The 21,344-nt window shown below is 33.1% G+C and overlaps 1 protein-coding gene across 2 annotated transcripts in view; it reads left to right on the plus strand.

Annotated features, from left to right (window-relative positions):
* The first annotated feature begins 1,626 nt into the window (after positions 1-1,626).
* Positions 1,627-21,344, plus strand: part of LOC148273995 (uncharacterized) — a 131,059-nt gene continuing 111,341 nt past the window's right edge. For both annotated transcript variants that reach the window (XM_088237772.1, XM_088237774.1), the window contains exon 1: positions 1,627-1,895. In XM_088237772.1, coding sequence (XP_088093898.1) covers positions 1,838-1,895 — 58 coding nt within the window. In that variant the 5' untranslated portion in view covers positions 1,627-1,837. The remainder of the gene's footprint in view (positions 1,896-21,344) is intronic.

Here is a 21,344-nt window from a genome sequence, read left to right on the forward strand (position 1 = left end):
AAATGATATTGTAATGCTATATTTCATTAACTTGCTAAATAATTCTGAAATCCTTTATTATTATTATTATGGATAACTTATAAAGCGCCATTTTCAAAATGTAATACTTCATAGGCGCTTTACAAAGTGATAGTAAAAATAAATCAATTTAACTTTAAATTTTTGAATTGGTAATTAAAGTAAATCAATTTGCCATAACATGCTATGGATTTATTCAAAGGATTTAGAGAGCATTATCATCATCATAATTCCATTTTCAAACCTAATGGTGCATAGGGCACTGCGTTGGTACACCAATCACAGCGTATCTTGATCATTTTTGTTAGATGAAGGTAAGATGATCAGTCTTTTGCTTCAGGTACCAGTTTAGGGTCTATGAAATATTTAAGCCTAAAAACACCTTTTTAAAGAAATATTTCATATCATGTCAGGAATCGAACCCGAGACCTCTTGCATGGTAGGCAAACGCGCTGACCATTACGCCGGGAGGCCGACAAAGAGATTTGGTCAAGAAAAATTGGGTTTTAGGATTTTTCCGTAACACCTCTCCATTTTAACAGTTTCGCAATTATGCTAGTAGCGTTTCATGCCATAAGCCCTACGACCGCAAATGCGTGTTCGCCGAATTTAATGCACTGTTTGGTAGCTGATCTAAGCGTAAGACGTCTGTTAGCTAATTCATCTGGAATACAAAGTTCCTTTAGATATTTCGAAGCAGAGTTCTGCAATGACTTCTACATAAACCAACCGAGTTTGTTGAGTGTATTCCACCCTCTGTGGCAAACGTAGCCAGTGTGATTCCCGAGGTAGTAGAGTGATATTACTGAACTTAGAGATCCCAAAAATAAACCTTGCTGCGGCATTTGATACAGACTGTTGGCAAGTAATTTTATTCATTGGTAGAACTGAGGAGAAACCATTACAATAATCAACCCTAAACACCAAAAACGCATTTATTAATTGACGAGTGGCATCAACCGGCAAAATTTTTGCGTATGCATTTAATTTGTCTCAGCTGGTAAAAGCATAAACTTATCGTTCTTCTGATTTCGGTAACTTTCTTGTACATAATTTTAGATAACGTTTTACCTTTGGATTTTTCGCGATGTTTTTGCAATCCATTTCTTTTATTTGAAGAGAGTGAATTTTTTTCAGAAGTCCAACCTTTTTTTTAATTCTTGAAGAAGTTTGTCTTTCTAAAAAAAATATTTTTATTTTTGTATATTTTGTTGTTTATGAGTAGTTTAATGATATAGTTAGATTATTTATATAGCGCCATTTATGTGAAAATCACCTCAAGGGCGCTGTACAATAAATAAATATCGCAGCACGTCTTGTAGCTACAGAGAGCATGGACGGTTAGGATTCTTTTGAACATACTTTGTACATCTTCATTAACTAATTAGTAAGGCTTTCATTTTGAAAAATTCATCAATGATTTTTTTCTAGTTTTTCATCAGGATATAATCATGAATTTTATTGCTACGCTAAAATATTGCGAATTACCGTGTCAAATTTCATGAAAATAGCAATTAATCTTAGCAATCACTATTGCTATTGTAAATACACAATGCTTATGCTAATATGCCATCATTAAACCAGATGAATCATAAATGGAAAATGGATCAGTTAATTTAGCGAATTGCGCGTGCGCTGACGTCGCGCCGCCATGCGTAGTTCGACCAAAACTTTTTACGCGGCCCGCGACGCGTTTGAAACTTGAAAACAAGTCACCAGTGCGTGATGCGGTTTATTTACTCAGTAAACAATGGTAATGATTAACAGTGTGGTGAGTTTTGGCTGTGAGCATCGGGGAATAAATTGATTTACTTGCGCAATGGATGGGGCCGCAAATGCTGACTCGGATCATTCGTTGACATGGGAAGATTTCTTCGGTACGTCTTGTTATTTTCTTATTGCGTTTAAATATTCATCGCTCACGCTTGGTGCCACGGTCCCAGTGCAATATAATCAAATTAACAACGCGATCTTTTGAACGTACATTGTTTTTTCGCGTCGTATATTCGCTGCGCCTTCCACCCACATCGGCAATGTTTTTGTTTTGTATTCCTACTTATTTGACGTTTTAGGCGAGTCGTTCGGTCGTGTTTAGTTTAGAAACTGGTTTCAAATTGTTATCTCCTCGGAAGGAAACTTGGCCATACAACCATCGCTCGCCACGATCAACTTACATCGCGAAATATGCAACGCTGTAAAATAATACATATTTATGTGCGCGCTTTTGTGCGAATGAACTTTCTCGTCAATTAGGACAAACTAATTATTTTTACTATAGTCCTGATTCGATGACAGTTGTCAGCAAAAGTGAGGACATAACTTGTCATAACACAACATAACTTGTCCTCACTTTTGCTGACAATTGTCATTCTAATCGAGCTATATTTTAAGGACTATAGTAAAAATACTCGGCAATAGTTATTCCCACGTATCGGATATATTTAGTGTAGGGTATTGTTCCTATAGAACAAACCTTTTGAACTTTTTCAAAGATGGTGAATGGCAATTATATTTATTAATTAATGCATTTCATAATATACGCAATTTTTTGTTCACTTTGCCCAGCTGTATGAAGCAGTACTTATGATTTTCTTGTTGTATTACTGTAGAATGTTTTATTATTTAAACTTTCTACTGAATATGCTGTATAACTTTTAGGTCAATTTTTTTAATATATCTTGTATAATTTATTTTTTTATAAATCTTGGGTAAAAGGAAACTTATGTTTAAAAAAAAAAAATTAAGCCTAATAAGTTAGTATTATAAATGTTTGTAAAAGGCAGATTTGCCGTTTATGTCGATAAATAAATAAAAAAATAAGACCGAGAAAGACTTGACATGACCAAATTCGACAAATGCTTTTAGATGGACATGTCAAAAGTCGGAATAATCGGCGCGCATGCATGAGAAGATGTATGAATGTAGAGGAAGCGAGATCTGTATGCAAAGACAGAGTGATGTGGCGTTCTATCCTCTGCCTATCCTTACGGGGAAACGGCGTAATGGTTTGTTTTTGTTTTTTGGTTTGATTGATAAAATAAATAATGAATTAACATATCGCAACAGAGATGAAGAACATTTAAGAAAAGGTAATATAGAAGTCTAGGCATCTACAGGGCTTATAACCTGTCAATGGCTGGTGAAATAATTCAATTAGATGAATCTCACACGCATAAATAAAGGTTTCAGCTCTTTAACTTCACAAACATCAACAGATGAAAGAATTGAAGGAATATTGATGTTCAAATATAGGCAGAATGGTGAATGTTACAGTGTGTAAAGTGGCCACTTAAACCAGCCATTGACAGGTCATAAGCCCTGTAGATGCCTAGACTTCCATATTACCTTTTCTTAAATGTTCTTCATCTCTGTTATAATATGTTAATATAAACAGCTTCCCGGGGAGTTGAATTCAGTCCTTGTCTACAAAAATTTGGACAAACTCAAAATATTGTAAATAAATAATGTCTATTTAATACTGAGTGGTGTGGCGTTTTATTCTCTCCGCTTACCCTTACGCAGAAATGGTGTAATGGTTTAATTATTTCGTTCGTTTAACGATTATAATTCGACGCACAACTTAAAACGATTCTAATAAGATTCTCGTACGAATATTTTCTTATTATTGACAAAATATTATGAGATGAGACGCAGTGAAAATACTTTCTCTACGAACCCGAAACCGTTTCAAAGACCATGGGTCTTCATAGCGGTGTCACTTATACAAAAAAGCCATGTTGGTTTGTCAATAAACGAATTATTCTTTAACAACAATATTTTGAGTTTGTCCAAATTTTTGTAGACAAGGACTGGATTCAACTCCCTGGGGAGCTGTTTATATTAACATATTACCATATTGGCCACTTTACACACTGTGTAACATTCACCATTCTGCCTATATTTGAACATCTATATTCCTTCAATTCTTTCATCTGTTGATGTTTGTGAAGTTAAAGAGCTGAAACCTTTATTTATGCGGGTGAGATTCATCTAATTGAATTATTTCACCTGCATACTAGGCAACGCCTGAAAATGTTATTTTTTCCATTTCTATACTTCTTCATGGACCAGGTAATTTATCAACAATATTTTGAGTTTGTCCAAATTTTTTTTTGTTCTGTCCAATGTTTTTGTTTGTCTAAATCTTTTCTCTTAAATGTTCTTTATCTTCGTGTAAGTTTGTTTTGAGAAAATTGTCAAACGACAAATGGATAAATTACTATTAACATATTACAACAGAGATGAAGAACATTTAAGATAATGTAATATAGAAGTCTAGGCATCTACAGGGCTTATGACCTGTCAGTGGCTGGTTTAAGTGGCCACTTTACACACTGTGTAACATTCACCATTTTGCCCATATTTGAACATATATATTCCTTCAATTCTTTCATCTGTTTATGTTTGTGAAGTAAAAGAGCTGAAACCTCTAGTACTTGTCTACAAAAATTTGGACAGACTCAAAATATTGTTGATAAATCCACCTGGTCCATGAAGAAGTATAGAAATTGAAAAAATAAATTTTTCAGGCGTTACCTAGTATGTAGGTGAAATAATTCAATTAGATGAATCTCGCCCGCATAAATAAAGGTTTAAAGGTCATAAGCCCTGTAGATGCCTAGACTTCTATATTACCTTCTCTTAATTGTTCTTCATCTCTGTTGTAATATGTTGAATTATACTTTTTTACTTTCAATTTGATATATCGCGATTTTAATTGAATTCAACTGTACTACTTTTACTGAGAGTTTGGCAAATTATATTGAGGGCTTTCTTCAGATACGGATGGCGTACTTTCCTATCAAAGAGAAGTAGTGTTGCTAACCCTCGGTGTTGAAATTGTCAAACGTAGTACCTCCACCTACTAACAATCCTTTCACTGTGACTGTGAGATTGTGGGATTGTGGGATTTATATAGCTCAATCACAAATAACTATTAACATGCTAATACGCGACGTGATAACAATTTCTCACCATGGTTGTTTATCGTATTCGCGATCACAATGGAACATCCGTGAACACCTGATATTAAATGTCAAAATATTTACGTTTCGCGACGTGTAATCCTGCTGCGCAATCACATTTTTGAATTTCACCGGTGTAAATATGGAAAATATTCCAAAACTGCTATTTTTATTTATTTATTTATTATTTATCATGCTATTTATGGCATTTAGCCGGCGGTTGGCAAGCCAAATGTCAAGAAAAGCAGTCGCCATAGAAATTGTTCGTAATTTAATTTTCCCCTTTTTGTATTAGATACTCCTTACTATTTTGCAAACGCAATATATTGTATTATTTTTTATAGTAAACGCCGATTTTCGCCAGTGAACTGTATTCATTTACGAGGAAAACAAAAAACAAACTGACACGAGCGTTGACTTAGAGATTACAAATGCTTAGCATGTTTTTAAGCACGTTGATAGTTGAGCAAAAACACTCGTCCAGGTTTACGGGCCTATTTCGCATTCAGAATAGGGAAATATCACATGCTACGAATCCCGATAAAAAAATGTGGAATGGATCAAGCAAAATTAATTGTACTTTCAAAATCAATATGGATATTGTAGAGAAACGTTTTCATACATACATTTTAAAATAAAATTGTTAAAAAATATGTCTCCTCGAAAACGCGACATGTTTGACTTTGATAATAAGGAAGTTCAGTGCTTTTCTAATTTTTTTTTATTTGTATATAGTCTAAGCCATTTTTTTTTTTCAATTTTTATATATCGTATTATCAACGCTACAATTTTTAAAGTTTTGTATTTCTGAAATAACTCCGCGTGTGACGTCAGAGGTTCATTTCCGCCTATTCTCATTCAGTTCTTGCCATTGGTCCAGAAACGGTAAGCAGACCGGAAATCTTCCACAGCTCTCGTATCATAGGTTGATTCATATGAACCTGTGACGTCATTAAAAAAAGTGCGTTTTTGTAAAAATATTTTTTATTATGTTTTCGTACATTTCCAAGAAACTTTGCAGTACAATTTAATGATCTAATTTTTATCGCGCGCAAGAAAACATTTTTTGTATCCAATTTCCCGTAGGGCTGTAGTTCCTCATTGTGACGTCAAGATTCGTGACGATGTTCTACTTAAATTTAAACGGTCACAAACAAAGTTCAAAATTTAACCGAATCGTGACGCATTAGGGGCACGCCACTATCGTGGCCAATGCAATGAACCGTTTTCGCGGGAATTGAAAAATATTTTTTATGCTACTAATAAGTACAAAAAAACATTTTTTCCCGACAGTATTTCATAGACAAAATTGTAAAAAGTGATATTTCTCTATTCTGAATGCAAAATAGACCCAGAAACCTGGACGAGTGTTTTTGACTCGACGGCTACACGGCTGTTGGGTTACACCACATAGACATTGTCAATTCCTTTAAATATTTAGGTACTGAAATGACTAATGATAACAATTATAGTACCGAGATTAGAGCACGGCTAACGGCAGCAGACATATGTTATTATGGCTCGTTTAAACATCTGGGATCCAAATTGCTCACTAGAAAAACTAAGACCATTATTTACAAAACTCTCCTCAGACCGGTCATTGCATATGGTGCCGAATGCTGGGTTATGACCAAAAGATATGAAAATATGGTATTAGTATTCGAAAGAAAAATATTAAAGAAGATATTTGGTGCTGATCAAACCAAAACGGAGTGTGGAGGTGACGGTTTAATCACGAATTAGAGGCACTGTATGGCGAACCCAACATTGCACAATTCATCAAAATAAGAAGATTACAATGGTCGGGCCATGTGCACAGAATGAATGATAACCGTACCCCAAAAAAGATTCTTTATACCACTCCGGAAGGCAGACGAAGCAGAGGTAGACCAAAATAAGATGGCTGGATAATGTGGAAAGTGACATTAGAGCGATTGGCCTGACGAACTGGAGAAGAGCCGCGGGGTGCAGGGACGAATGGAGGCAAATTCTGGAGTAGGCCAGGGCCCACAACGGGCTGTAGCGCCACTGATGATGATGGTGATATTTCTCTATAGTAGCATGTTGCCAGTCGCCTGCCTATACGAGTAGAAAGCATTTTGCGGCAATTCCTAGAAAATGAGATATGTCTGTTGACAGAGCTAAATATCAGAACATAAATATGGTTATATTGTGTTTAATGTTTACCCAGTCACCTCGTTGATAAGAAATTACCTACACAAGAGAGATACGTTTATCTATGGCGATAAAAAGTGCAGCAAAAAGTGTAGATTGTCTCGTCTCCGCCACAAGGGAGGTCTCGTTGTTACTGATTGGCCCATTTTAAATCCTTACGGCACCGACAAATTAGGGTGGGTGGTTGCTTAGGTACCTAGGTACTTGTTAATGATTGAATGCCAAAACTTTAAAGAATTAATTTTCAAATGTAGAATTCTTTTTGCAAATGTCAAACTTTGCTTTTCTGCCGACAGGGGTGCACTATATGTAGGAATGCGATTTCAAAAATGTGCTAAATGTCAGTCACATAGAATTAAGAATAGTCCAGAAGGAGCGTAGAATCATTTGAATACGTCGGACTGTGTCCAAAAAACCCCGTATACGCATGCGTAAAGTCGCCGCGTAATGTTGCCAGATCGCGAAAAATATAATCAAATCATTGTAAACACGGAACCATTGTTTGACACAACAGAGTAGACAAGTACACGGCCAATTAATAAGAGAAATTTAATTAATGAACTTTGAACTTAAAAAATAAAACAAATTTTATTTGACATAAAATGGTTATTTTTATATCATGTTAAATGATATTTGATGTTTTAAAGAGAATGTCGGTCAAATGTCCACCACGGCGTTGTGTAATCCGAGAGGTCCAATTTTCATTAGTTCTCTCATAAGATGAGCAAAGCAGCGTAAAAATTTGACTACCCCGCAACACTAACAAAATTTCCATTATGTTTTCTTTGACAATCTTACAGATGGAAATATAATTAAATTTTTAAGTAGTGGATTTGCTACTCACACATGCATTTGCTACTTACACATGAAATGTGATCCCATCCCATTTCTTTTTGATCCCAGCAGCATTTCTACACTTTAAAACGACACACCACGGCATAGTTGAATTCAAATCAGGAGTTGTGTACTGAGCGACGTCTCCAAAGAAACTAATGATCAAACGTTAAACTACTCCTTTAAGAGTAGTTTAGTCGCCTTCTGTTAGATGCGCGTATGCGGTTTCTGGACTATTCTTAATTCTATGGTTTTGGGTAATGCTTAAGGTCGCAATATTTTTTTAAATGAAAATCATCATTCTTTGTTTCACTGTTCATTTTTTGACGCTTGATCATCAGTGTGGCCATATATGACGTTAAAATTAGTCGCATAGAAAAAATACATATCCCTAGATAGCAGGGGCGAACCGTGTATAGAAGCGATTATGCGCAGCTTACCATTATATATGACTAACCATTATAATGTTTTATTGTAACTTTATTTACCGAAAAACAAATAAATAATTACCATTTATTTTTAATCATTTCCACCGTTTGTATTTTTATCCTAATATAAATATAAATTTTAATAAAGCGCGCCCAGCGCCTGCGGTGAGCCAAGAAACTAGCCGATTATTCCAGCTTATTTTTTCATACAAATAAGTATACTATATTTTGAATGTCTTAACCCCAGTGCGGTTTTTTTCTCCTAGAATTGAAACTTGCAGATTACACAAATTATTTGAAGGTCCTTGATTTGGAAAACAGTATTTCAAACATTGTTTTTTAAGGACTATTTTTCTTTGAGATGGTACTTTTGACATAAGACCATAATTACTTTCATGCGTCATATTGCAGGACATATAGCGCTCCACGCGGCCGTGTTTAGCACTTTTAATTACTAGAACAATTCGGCCGGTTGACATTTCAATTGAATACCTAATATCGACTGAATTCATAGTTGTATTTTTTATTTATTTTTTAATGAATTATATATTATTATTTATTTTTTAATGAATTATATATTATTATTTATTTTTTATGAATTATAATGATGATTAATGGATAATATATCTATATAATATAATATATCACGAATTTACATCGTTTGAGTTGATTTCATGGATGAGAGTTGTATCACACAGAACCACAGAAAATATCAATTTATAGTAAATATTACTTACATTATATATTATTATGTACCTCCTATGTAGGTACAAATATATGTTTTTTTTATAGCTTACCTGTAAATAAAATCACCATTCGCACTGCTAGATAGAGAAGATTCATAATTGCACCCCTGGCATACATTCTTGAGACTATTTGTTATCCTCTTTAAAATGAATTGCATTATCAGCGTACAAAAAATTGCTAAGTTAGAATTTTAAGTAAACTTTATTTTGCCATCAATAACTCATTTTTCAGTTTTGCTGGAGATTTCTAAGTTTACTCAAAGCCTCATGGATATATTATAATGTCTTCCCACTTGCTGAAGACATACGGGTCGGGCACCCGGGCGGTAACACAATATGCTCGTTACCAGTGGCGAGCGGTGATTATTTATATAGGTAATTTACAAAAAATATTCATTAATTTGAAATATAAGTACATAATGTATAAGTAATAAAATTAAAAATGTGTATTTTTTCTGCGGTTCTGTGAAAATCAACTCAAACAACAATTATTTTTAACTTCGCGATATACGTTACTTTATTCTACACCATTTAATACAACATTTGTACAAAAGTTTATTGAAAAATATCACAATGACATTTAGCAGATATTTCCTTTATGATTGAATTGTCAACACTGAGCGCTGGCCGATTCCTTTTAAAATGAATAATGCCAAAATAGCCACTACGAACGCCACAGGTCCTATGTGATGCATAATTTATTTATTTATTTAATGCACAAAATACACAATTTTACATAGACACAATTATATGTTTTTTATGTCCCGACTTGTTAGAAAATTCCGTGTCAAGTCGGGACTCTTCGATATATAAATCAAAAATATTTATTTACATATTAAAACAATATTCAAGCAATCAAAACAATATGAAAAATAATCAAAACAATATGCAAAATGATAATAGAAAAATATAAATAATAAAAATTTATACAAGTCAAAAAATGGAATGTAGAAAAGTTATATAATAATACGTATGACAGTGATGACATACACATATACGTATATGGATAATAATGAAGACAGCAGCGGTGTTATATATTTATTCCCGAAGCAATCTCATACAGTGGTCTCTCCCCCTCGATACAATCCAATTATGGATCTTCATCTTAAATATAGACGTTGTTTTGGAGAACTTAATATGTTCATCCAAGACGTTGAACACTCTTGGAGCTATATATTAAAAGGGTCTCCGAGCAAACATCGTACGGGCATTCTGTTGGGACCTCCTTCCATAGTCGCCTGACCAGAAAATTGTCAATACATTCTTGATATATATTTGACGGATATCAAGAACTTTTAACAATTGAAATAATGGTTCAGATGGGTAGGTCGGAGGGCACCAAAGCAGAACTCTAAAAATAAGTTTTTGCGTCTTGATTAGGGGTTCGTTACAATTATCGAGCAACCTCCCCAGCCAATTATGTCGACAGTATCCTATCAAAGAAAAATAGTCATTTGGAAGTAATGTTCGAAATATGTAGAGGATCTTCAAATAATATTTGTAATCTGCAAGCTTGTTTTATTTTATTTGGGAAATCAACAGTTCTGCATACATATTTTTAGTAAACAAACAGATATAGTGTATAAACTCAGAACTAATAACAGATTTCCACATAGTATACAAAGTTAGTAAAGAAAATATATTACATATCAAATAAATACATACAATTTATACATATAAAAATGTTATTTTCATGTACTCAATAATCAAAGATTTTTTAAATATTATTTTAAGAACATTAAGTTACTGTAAATTGGGCGGGATAAGGACAAGAATGCTTGAAGAGAGGATAAGGAGGGGAGGGGAGATGTACATATTTATTATTTTAATGTCTACTAAGTTACACAATACATTTTTAGTGTAAATTTTAAATCTGACAGAGTGATGTTTGTGTAATCTATATTTTTAAATTTTGTATTGTACATTGAAAAAGTCCTACGAAAAAAAGCATTTTTAACATACGACGTTTTACTTATTGGTACATGAAACAGGTGGTACCGTCTACAAATCCTGGCTGGCACATGTATTGTTATTAAACCAAGCAGCTCTGTACAGTCAACCATTCCTTTTAGTACTAACAAATCTGGCTTGGGTTAAAGATTTAAAATATAGTGTACTTTTTTTATATGGAGTAATAAGCTGAGGTAAGTTCATCGTTCACTGAGAACGGGCTGGGCGCACTTAATAAATGATTTTTTATTTTTTTATGTAGAAAGATATAAACGGTGGTGGTGATTTTTAATAAATAAATATTATTTTATTGCAGCGTATCTTGATCATTTTCGTTACATGAAGGTAAGATGATCAGTCTTACTCTTCAAGTACCAGTCCAGGGACTATGAAATATTTTAGTGTAAAAACACCCTTTCAAATTATTATTTCATATCTACCATGTCGGGGATTGAACTCGAGACCTCTTGCATGATAGGAACACACGCTGATCATTATGCTACGAGGCCGACAAAAATAGTTATATACATTTAGATAATTTATACAGCGCCGTTTTTTTGAAAATCACCTCAAGGGCGCCGTACAATAAATAGATATCCCAGCAACGTCTTTCAGCTACAGAGCGCATGGACAGTAAGAAATCTAGCCCCCTATTTTCATTTTTATTTTTTATTTTATTTGACAATGAAGTTTAAGTGATATTTAAAAAAACGAAATAAAAACAAATTTATAAAAAAAGAAGTTAGATTACAAGTCTTGCAGCTACTGAACGCATGGACGGTGGGAATTCTCGACCCCATTTACTAAATTTAGATATTAGATAGTTTATAAACATTTACCTGTTGAATCTAGATTACTAATCGTCTTGCAGCTACAAAGTGCATGGACGAAAGAAATTCTAGCGACTTAAAATTATCAATAATTTTACAAAAATAAACACTGAGCATAATAGTAAATTTGTTAAGTGTTTATGCTAAAAAGTTATTATGATATATAGAAGCTAGATTATAGCGCGTCTTGCAGCTACAGAGCGCATGGACAGTAACAGTCATCTAGCCCCTATTTGTTTTTTTTTGTTATTGTTTATTTATTTATATATACGCCCAATGGGCATTTTCAAGGACATATTTATACATAGAAAATTATTATAAAAAAAGTAAAAAGAAAGACTCAATGGTATATAGTAGACTTGGTGGGAGAGGTGTTTATAATTGAATTTGATTCAGTGGTCGTTTGAAAGAAGACAACTTGTTATCAAAGAAATCAAGACTGGTATGTTTGTTGGCAGACCTAAGAATTCTGGGCATAGGGGAATGAAAACCACAGTTAGTTCTATGGTTATCGGTATGAAAGAGTAAGTTTTGTCTGAGGTTTCTAGTTGTGATATTTAATTTTATTGAGCTCAGTAGTTCAGGCGCATCAAAGAGTGAGTTGAGAATTTTAAATAGAACTAGAAGGTCGGATTTATTTCGACGGTCTTGAAGAGAAGATATATCAAAGATAGTTTCTAACTCATTATACGTGTATTGGTCCCTGGATAAGCCCAACCTCAAGCCTATCTTTCTTAAAAATGGATGTTGAACTGTTTTAATATTTGAGACGTGAATATCATAATATGGAGACCAGATAACAGAGGAATACTCTAGGTGCGGGCGAACTAGGGAACAGAAGACAGTTTTAAGGGTATTGATATTTTTGAAGTCAGTTGTGCTTCTGTTGATTATAAAATATTATCGAAAGTAAAATATCAGAACATATCGTCATGGCTAAAGATAAATAAATTGAAATTAAATGTTAGTAAAACAAAATATATGGAAATAGGTAATAAAGCACATGGCATAACAATGAATGTAAATATTGATGGTAAAATTATTGAAAGGGTTGATGAAATGAAATACTTAGGAATTATTCTTGACTCCAGATTAAATTTAACATCACACTTTGAATATATACATAAGAAAATTTCAAAAAAGATTTTTTTCCTAGGAAGAATTCGAAAAAAAATAAATAAAAAGAGTGCAGAACTTATATACAAAACAATAATTGCCCCTCATTGGGACTATTGCTCTACTATATTACATTTAGCTAACGAGGGAGACATAAACAAGTTTGAAATACTACAAAATAGAGCAATGAGAATTATACTGAAAAAAAGCAAATATAATAGTGTTGAAAAAATGAGAAAACAATTGAACTGGATAGGAATAAAGAAAAGACTATTGTATAATGTATTTGTATTTATAAATAAAGTGTTTAATAATCTCATGCCAAAGTATTTTATAAGTGAAATTATATTAAATAGAAATGTACATAAATATAGGACAAGAAATAGAAATAGGATAAGACTACCACTTAAGAAAAAAACAAAATCACAAAATAGCTTAATGTATAAAGGGTTAAAACTGTATGATGAGATGCCTGAAAGTATGAAGAATGAAAGAAAACTTACGGATTTAAAAAAAATATGTTATGTTTATTGTAATAATGTAGTTATGTAAAAAATATTTAATAAGTATTTGTTATAATTGTAAATATATTAGTTAATATACAATGTAATATTAACTAACTTAAGTAAATAAATAAAAATAAAAAAAAATATAATAGTAAGCTGTGCATAGTCGCTTATTTGGACGATTCGCCCCTGCTTCCCACTTGCTGAAGACATACGGGTCGGGCACTCGGGCGCTGACACAATATGCTCGTTACATCCGAGGGAAATGGAGTGGGCATATTTTGAACAAACAAAAAAACATCTCCATGATGCTGAGCACATATTGTTATATACTCGTAGTGCTCATAATGTACATGTTCTTTATTCATGTGCGGTGCCTCGCTTCATACTACGCACTGCACACATCCGGCGTGGGAGTTGTCATACATATTACACTGTCACACATAACTGAAAGACGTTACAATAAAACAGTTTATTTCACAAGGCAAGTAAAGGCCATAATATAATATTTTTTCCTAGTAATAAATTATGCGCAGAGAGTGGGACTCCCTAGTTATAGAAAATTATATTTATTTCAGTGCCTGAAATATGTTCACATTAATAGGGAATTATTTAGCAATAATTTAAATCGGATTAGCAATAGATCCGATGGTGTACTGTCAGTTCCAGGATGCAGAACTAAGTTCGCACAGAGACACTCCTTACACGTTGGTCCGAGATCCTTCAATCTCCTACCTAAGGAATTACGAAACATTAAATCACTGGTACAGTTTAAAGTAGGTTTGAGGTCTTGGATTAGCATGGAAGGTGCAAAAAACATATTTAAAAAATAATATATAATAAAATAAATCCTTTTTTTTGTAAAAACAGCATATTATGTTAATCTTGTTTTTCTTTTCATGGTTATGTCACACCATATTTATATACGAAAAACTTATAAATCTTTAAAAAAAAGCTCAGACGCTGAAGTCTTTGTGGGCATTTAAAAAAAAATACTGTATAGCTTAAGGTGCACTTTTTAAAGTGTATTTTTGTAATGAAAATTCAATGTAAATATATGTAATTTATGTATTTTTGCGTGTAAATATTATGTTTACTACGTTGATGGTAAAGGTGATAGTGTATTTTAATATTTCCATGTTAGTGTCCTGACGAAGAGGCGGGTACGTCTCGAAATCGGTTGACTTAATTTTAAACTGAAAACCTACTTGTTCTCTAAATCATTTGAATAAATCCGTAGCATGTGATAACAAAATAAATCGTTTGAATAAAATTACAAATTTAAAAGCCTCAATTAAATTTATTTATCTACAGAATCACTTTGTAAAGCGCCTTTAAGCTTTTATATTACAAAAATGGCGCTATATAATTTATCCATGATAGTAAAAAGTCGGTAAGTGGTTTTATGCCACAAAAACGTGGTAGATTGTGTGCCACCGCGTATACAAACACGTGCGGCTGAGTGGTGCATCTTAACTGCAACACAAGACTTAATCACCAGTGACCGACCGAAGTTTCGGTTCCGGCCAGTTTCGGGCAATAAAACAAGTTTCGGCCGCGGTTTTGGTTTCGGAAGAAACTTGGTCGAAACTTCGGCTCAGACGAAACCTACAGAATCACTTTGTAAAGCGCCGTTAAGCTTTTATATTACAAAAATGGCGCTATATAATTTATCCATGATAGTAAAAAGTCGGTAAGTGGTTTTATGCTACAAAAACGTGGTAGATTGTGTGCCACCGCGTATACAAACACGTGCGTCTGATCGGTGCATCTTAACTGCAACACAAGACTTAATCACCAGTGACCGACCGAAGTTTCGGTTCCGGCCAGTTTCGGGCAATAAAACAAGTTTCGGCCGCGGTTTTGGTTTCGGAAGAAACTTGGTCGAAACTTCGGCTCAGACGAAACCTACGGTCGGGACGTGTCGGATTACGTTCGGCTGTACTCGGGTGCGTCTTAGGCTCGTGACTTAAGGTTCTCGTCAGTTCTACATATTATAAGATTTTTATTTTATTTTTTTTATTTTATTTTATTTAGAAAACATACAGTCATACAAAATCAGTATTAAAAACAACAATTTTTTAACATAAAAAGACCAATTAAGTTTTCATAAATTAAAAAGATATAAACATTAAATGTGACAAAAAATAAAAAATAAATAAGAATTTTAAGTGAAAAAAAGATAATTGTTGACATTTGCATTTTCCATGGAGGTAATAAATTAAAATAAATAAAAATACCGAATGTACACTCCGAGCCATCCACGCACACACATGAACGCACATATAAAACATACACAAACATATACATTACATGCGGCACATATGCATAGCATAAACCACTCAAGATGTACATTCAGCAACTATCCCAAATAATCGACCCCATGAAGAAATTTTCTGTACAAATGCAACGTGCAGTTAAAAATGTCTACATCAATACTGAGTCCGTTATAATTTCTACAGGTGCGTCTAATGAATGAATTCGAGGTATAATTGTTTTTACAAGTTGGTACATAAAAAAGGGAATTTAATCTAGTATAGCGAAGAGGACAACGGAAACCAATATTTTGTAAAAGATACGGCGAATCAACTATGTTATTGAGAATTTTGAAAAGAAAAATTAAATCATATCTAAGGCGCCTTTTTTGTAGTGATTCTATATTAAAATTGATCAAAGATGCGCTGTAATCATTTTCAATGTTACCAAAACGATATTCCAGACTCCTTATAAATTTCTTTTGAATGTTTTCAATTTGATTAATATATACATTATATTGAGGGGACCATACTAATGAAGCGAATTCGAGTTGACTTCGCACATAAGTATAGTAAAGAAGTTGAAGATCTTTCATATTTATATTTTTGTAATTCCTTTACAAACAATGTTTTGAGTTTGGCCAAATTTTTGTAGGCGATTCAGCTCCCTAGGGCAGTGGTTGGCAAACTTATTAGTCCAAAGAGTCAAAGATCAGCGTTACGACTATTAAGATTTCTTTTGAGAGCCAAATATCTTTTCGTTTTAAACTGTTTCCTTTTCCTAGCCAACGAACCTTATTTTTTATTTATTTATTTACGGTTCCATGAACCTTTTACATAATTACAATAAACCAGCGAAAAAAATACAACAAAAAATAATATTAAAAAAAAACAAAAAAATCAAGAAAAATGTACAATGGTTAACAGTATTTAAATATAAAAAAATAAATATTACATCTGTAACAAATATAAATATTTATCTACATAAATAAAATATAAATAAAAAAAAATAGTTTTAAAAAAGAGAAAGAGATGAAGAAAAAGAAAGAGAAAAAAAGAAAAAGATAGTGATTCACCAATGTTTGAGTATGTCCAAATGCTTGCAGACTGGCTGGATTTTCTCCCTAGGGAGTTATTCATATTTAAATTTATTTCAACAGAGGGAATTTTTTTTTGAGAAGTAAATATTGAAGTCTAGGCATTTACAGGGCTTATGACCTCTCATTGGCTGGTTAAAGTGGCCACTTTACACACTGTGTAACATTCACCATTCTGGCCATGCTTAAACATCCATATTTCTCAATTCTTCCATCTGTTGACTTTTGTGAAGTTAAAGAGCTGAAACCTTTATCACGTGGGTGAGATTGACTGGCTGGATTTTCTCCCTAGGGAATTATTCATATTTAAATTTATTTTAACAGAAAGGGAAAACATTTTTGAGAAGTAAATATGGAAGTCTAGGCATTTACAGGGCTTATGACCTGTCATTGGCTGGTTTAAGTGGCCACTTTACACACTTCGCAAAAGTCAACAGATGGCAGAGTTGAGGAAATATGGATGTTCAAACATGGGCAGAATGGTGAATGTTACACAGTGTGTAAAGTGGCTACTTAAACCAGCTAATGACAGGTCATAAGCCCTGTAAATGCCTAGACTTCCATATTCCCTTCTCAAAAATGTTTCCCCTCTGTTGAAATAAATTTAAAAAGAAAGTGCTTTAAAAGGAAAGTTTCAAATTTTACTTCATGGTTTATATAAATATTAATACTAAACAATAATTAATTTGAAAAATAATTATACACACAAGAGTGAAGAGTTAAAACAAACGTAAAGAACCAATCATTATTTGATTTTTTAATCGTTATTTTTTTTCCAAAACGCAGAACTTGATCATCAGCGGCGTGGTATAAAATAAATCTAAATCTTTACTTCATTGATTTGCAAGTCGCTCTATGCGAATAATTGGCGAATTCAATGAATAATTAGTACCATGATAATGACTAAAACAAAAAAAATAAAGTCTTGTTGGTCTATGTGGAATACGAAAGTTTATTAAGTTTAACAGTTCTGGGCAATCTATTTATTTATTTATTAATATATAAATAAACAAGAGGTTATTTACTGTCCCGCTTGACAGTAATGGTTTTTTTTTTTTTGTAGTTACAAATTATTTGTACCTTGCTTTTGTTATGTGCAAGGTTTTATCGAATATATTTATCTTTAAATTATATTCCGTTGACTTCAACATTTTTCACCGTAGACTTACAATAATAAAAATAAAGCAGAATAAGAATAAACAAATTAATTCTAGAAATATTACATTAACAAATAATAAAAAATCGTAAAAGTTATACACAAAAAACAAAAGGAGCTAGATACCACCATTGAATAACTTAGCCTGCTTGATCGTCCCTGTAATGAATCGAACAGTCTCTCTTCGTGTATTATTACAGTTCAGGAGTTCAGCTAGGTTATTAGTCGCAGCAATCCGAGTGATTATTTTGCATTCAAGCTCCCACCTCGGCCTATCAAACATTGGACAGTATACAAGAAGATGTTCCACAGTCTGCTCAGTGATGCCATCACATGGACAGCAACTATCGTCTCGCAGCCCAAAGCGATGCAGATATTCCCTCATGCATCCATGTCCCGAGAGAGCCTGAGTTAATTCATATGTAGGCGTTTCATGCTTCGACAGTAATGGTAAATTTAAATCAGTCATCAGGGATTTATAATTTTCTGACACTGGGTGAGATTCATCCGGCTGAAGCAGTCCACCTACTAGGCAACGCCTGAAAACAATTTTCCAATTTTGTATTTCTTTTTTTACCAGTTGGTGATGGCGAATGTTACAACTAGTGTAAAGTGGCCACAAACCAGCCAACGACAGGTAATAAGCCCTGTAAATGCCTAGACTTGCATACGGGTGCAGTGGTCAAGACGTTTGACTCACTCACGGAAGGTTCCGGGTTGGATTCCCGGAACCTTCCGTGAAAATGTGATTTTTGAAATGTGTGAAAACACCAAAATTCAATGTGATTTTTACAAATTTTTAATTTTTTTTTAAGCCTGGGTGTTTTGTGATGTAATTCACCACTGTAATTGGGCCTCCTGGCCTGTTGTGGTGCAAAAAAAAAACTAAATTAAATCTCGTCCTCAAAAATGTTTCTCTCTCTGTTTCAACAAATTTAGGTTAAAAATACTCACTTGCCCGAAGCCACTATTCCTAAAGTATTGCTTCGTGTAAGTTTGTTTTGAGAAAATTGTCAAACGACAAATGGATAAATTACTTTACAATATTTGAATTTGTCCAAATGTTCGTAGACAAAAGAATGGATTTCTTCCCCTCAGGGATCATTAAGATGAACAAATTGCAACAGGGATGGAGAATACCTAGCCAATGACAGGTCATAAGCCCTGTAAATGCATTGACTTCCATATTCCCTTATTTAAGGTATTCTCCATCCCTATTGGATAAATTACTATTTAAGGTACACCGAGACGTCCTTAGAGATATGCAGATGACATCACCACGTCCTTTTATATCCTGTTTTAACAATGCCCATTTTCCTGGAACGCGGGATGATTCAATACGTGAATTCCTGGTTCCTTTACCGATTCAAGGATAATGTTTTGTTTTTTTTATTTTGTGTTGATTTATTTATTTATTTAACTTTTTGTACATAATGTTATTTGTACATTGGCGGGCTTATTGCCAAATGGCAATTTCTTCCAACCAACCAATAAAATAAAAGTTTTATTTTTATAATTCAAGTTACAGAACATATTCAATAGAAGAAAAAATATTAAAAAGTTAAAAATGTATATAAATAGAAATAAACTTATTTGTTTATAAATTACCTTAAATCAAAACTATTACTCAATGGGGAAAAGGAAAAAAGCGGAAAGAGGAAAAAGGAAAGGAGGAGAGATTAAGGAAGAGAAACGTCTTGCAAATCTAATAAAATACTTTTTGCAACAGAGAGGAAACAATTTTTGAGATGGTAATATGGAAGTCTATAGCTTATGACCATTTAATTCTTTTCAGAGTTTGCCTGCTTAACATGTACCATTTAAAACCATACTTACATACCCAGTGCTGAGACTAGTTTACTCGGGTTTAGTTGGCCCAATCATTCAAAATGGATAAAGAATATGGGGCCAAAGTTTCAAATCTTTACCGACAGACCTTGAAGACCTGAAGACTGACCTCAGAGTCTTGAACCTACAAGTACAAATTTGAAAAACTATCATACCTGTAAAAATAAAGATCGAGGCAAAAGACAATAATAAAATATTATTTGACTATGTTAACGTTTTGCCAATTAACAAACAGTGTCAGTATAAGATAGTGACAGATCATCTCTTCGATTGCAGTTTTAAATCCAAAGTAACCCACCATATCGTGACCCGACGAGTATCGGCTCAGCAGCTGACGGTGCCACGATAGAAGAACTACTATGGAGATAGAACAATGGGGAGTGGAGTACCAAAACTGTACAATTTAATACCTGTTGAAAATCGTGAGGAAAAAACCTAAATACCATAGAATTAAGAATAGTCCAGAAATCGCATACGCTCATCACACAGAAGGCGACTAAACTACTCATAAATAAACTACTAAAGTAGGTTTACGTTTTGACCCATTAGTTTCTTTGTAGACGTCGCTTAGTACGCAACTCCTGATTTGAATTCAACTATGCCGTGTTGTATCCTTTTAAAGTGCAGAAATACTGCTAGGATCTTAAAGAAACAGGATACAATCACATTTCATGTGTAATTAGCAAATGAATGTGTATCTAACAAATGCATTACTTTTAATGGAATTATTTTTTCATCTGTCAGATTGTCGAAGAAACAAAATGAACATTTCGTTAGTGTTGCCAGGGTAGTAAATTTGTTCACCCTACTTTGCTCATCTAATGAGAGAACTAATGAAAATTGGACTCGGATTTAACAACTCTATCGTGAACATTTGACCGACATTATCTTTAAAACATCAAATATTATTTAACATGATATAAAAATATCCGTTTTATGTAAAATATTTTTTTTTTTATATTTTAAGTTCAAAGTTCATTAATTCAATTACTCTTATTAAATGACCCTTTACTTATCTACTCTGTTGTGTCGATCAATATTTCCGCGTGCACAATAAAATTTTAGAGAAATTAACATATTACTTTTTTTTACCTTATATTTGTGTTATAATTATAAAAATAAAAAAAATGTAACCCGCAGACAAGATTCGGCTTTGCGGGAACAAAAATACAATTATGTATGTTTTTTAATTGTTAAAATAAATAAAACTTTAAAAAAATTAAAAACATTGCAATTAACCCTCCCTCTCGGTGATGTGTGGCTAGTACACATTACGTCTAATAACTATAATATCTTTATAAATTTAATAAATTTTGGATTTAGATTTTCAGTTATCCTCCATTACACATTTACGTATCGACTGAAATAATTTGTTATTAAATTATAAGTACTTATTAGGCACAAAAAAGCATTTTATCGGA

This window comes from Micrasema longulum, unplaced genomic scaffold, assembly GCF_059751315.1.
Source record: "Micrasema longulum isolate JH-2025_06_02 unplaced genomic scaffold, ASM5975131v1 h1tg001783l, whole genome shotgun sequence".
Taxonomy (NCBI): domain Eukaryota; kingdom Metazoa; phylum Arthropoda; class Insecta; order Trichoptera; family Brachycentridae; genus Micrasema; species Micrasema longulum.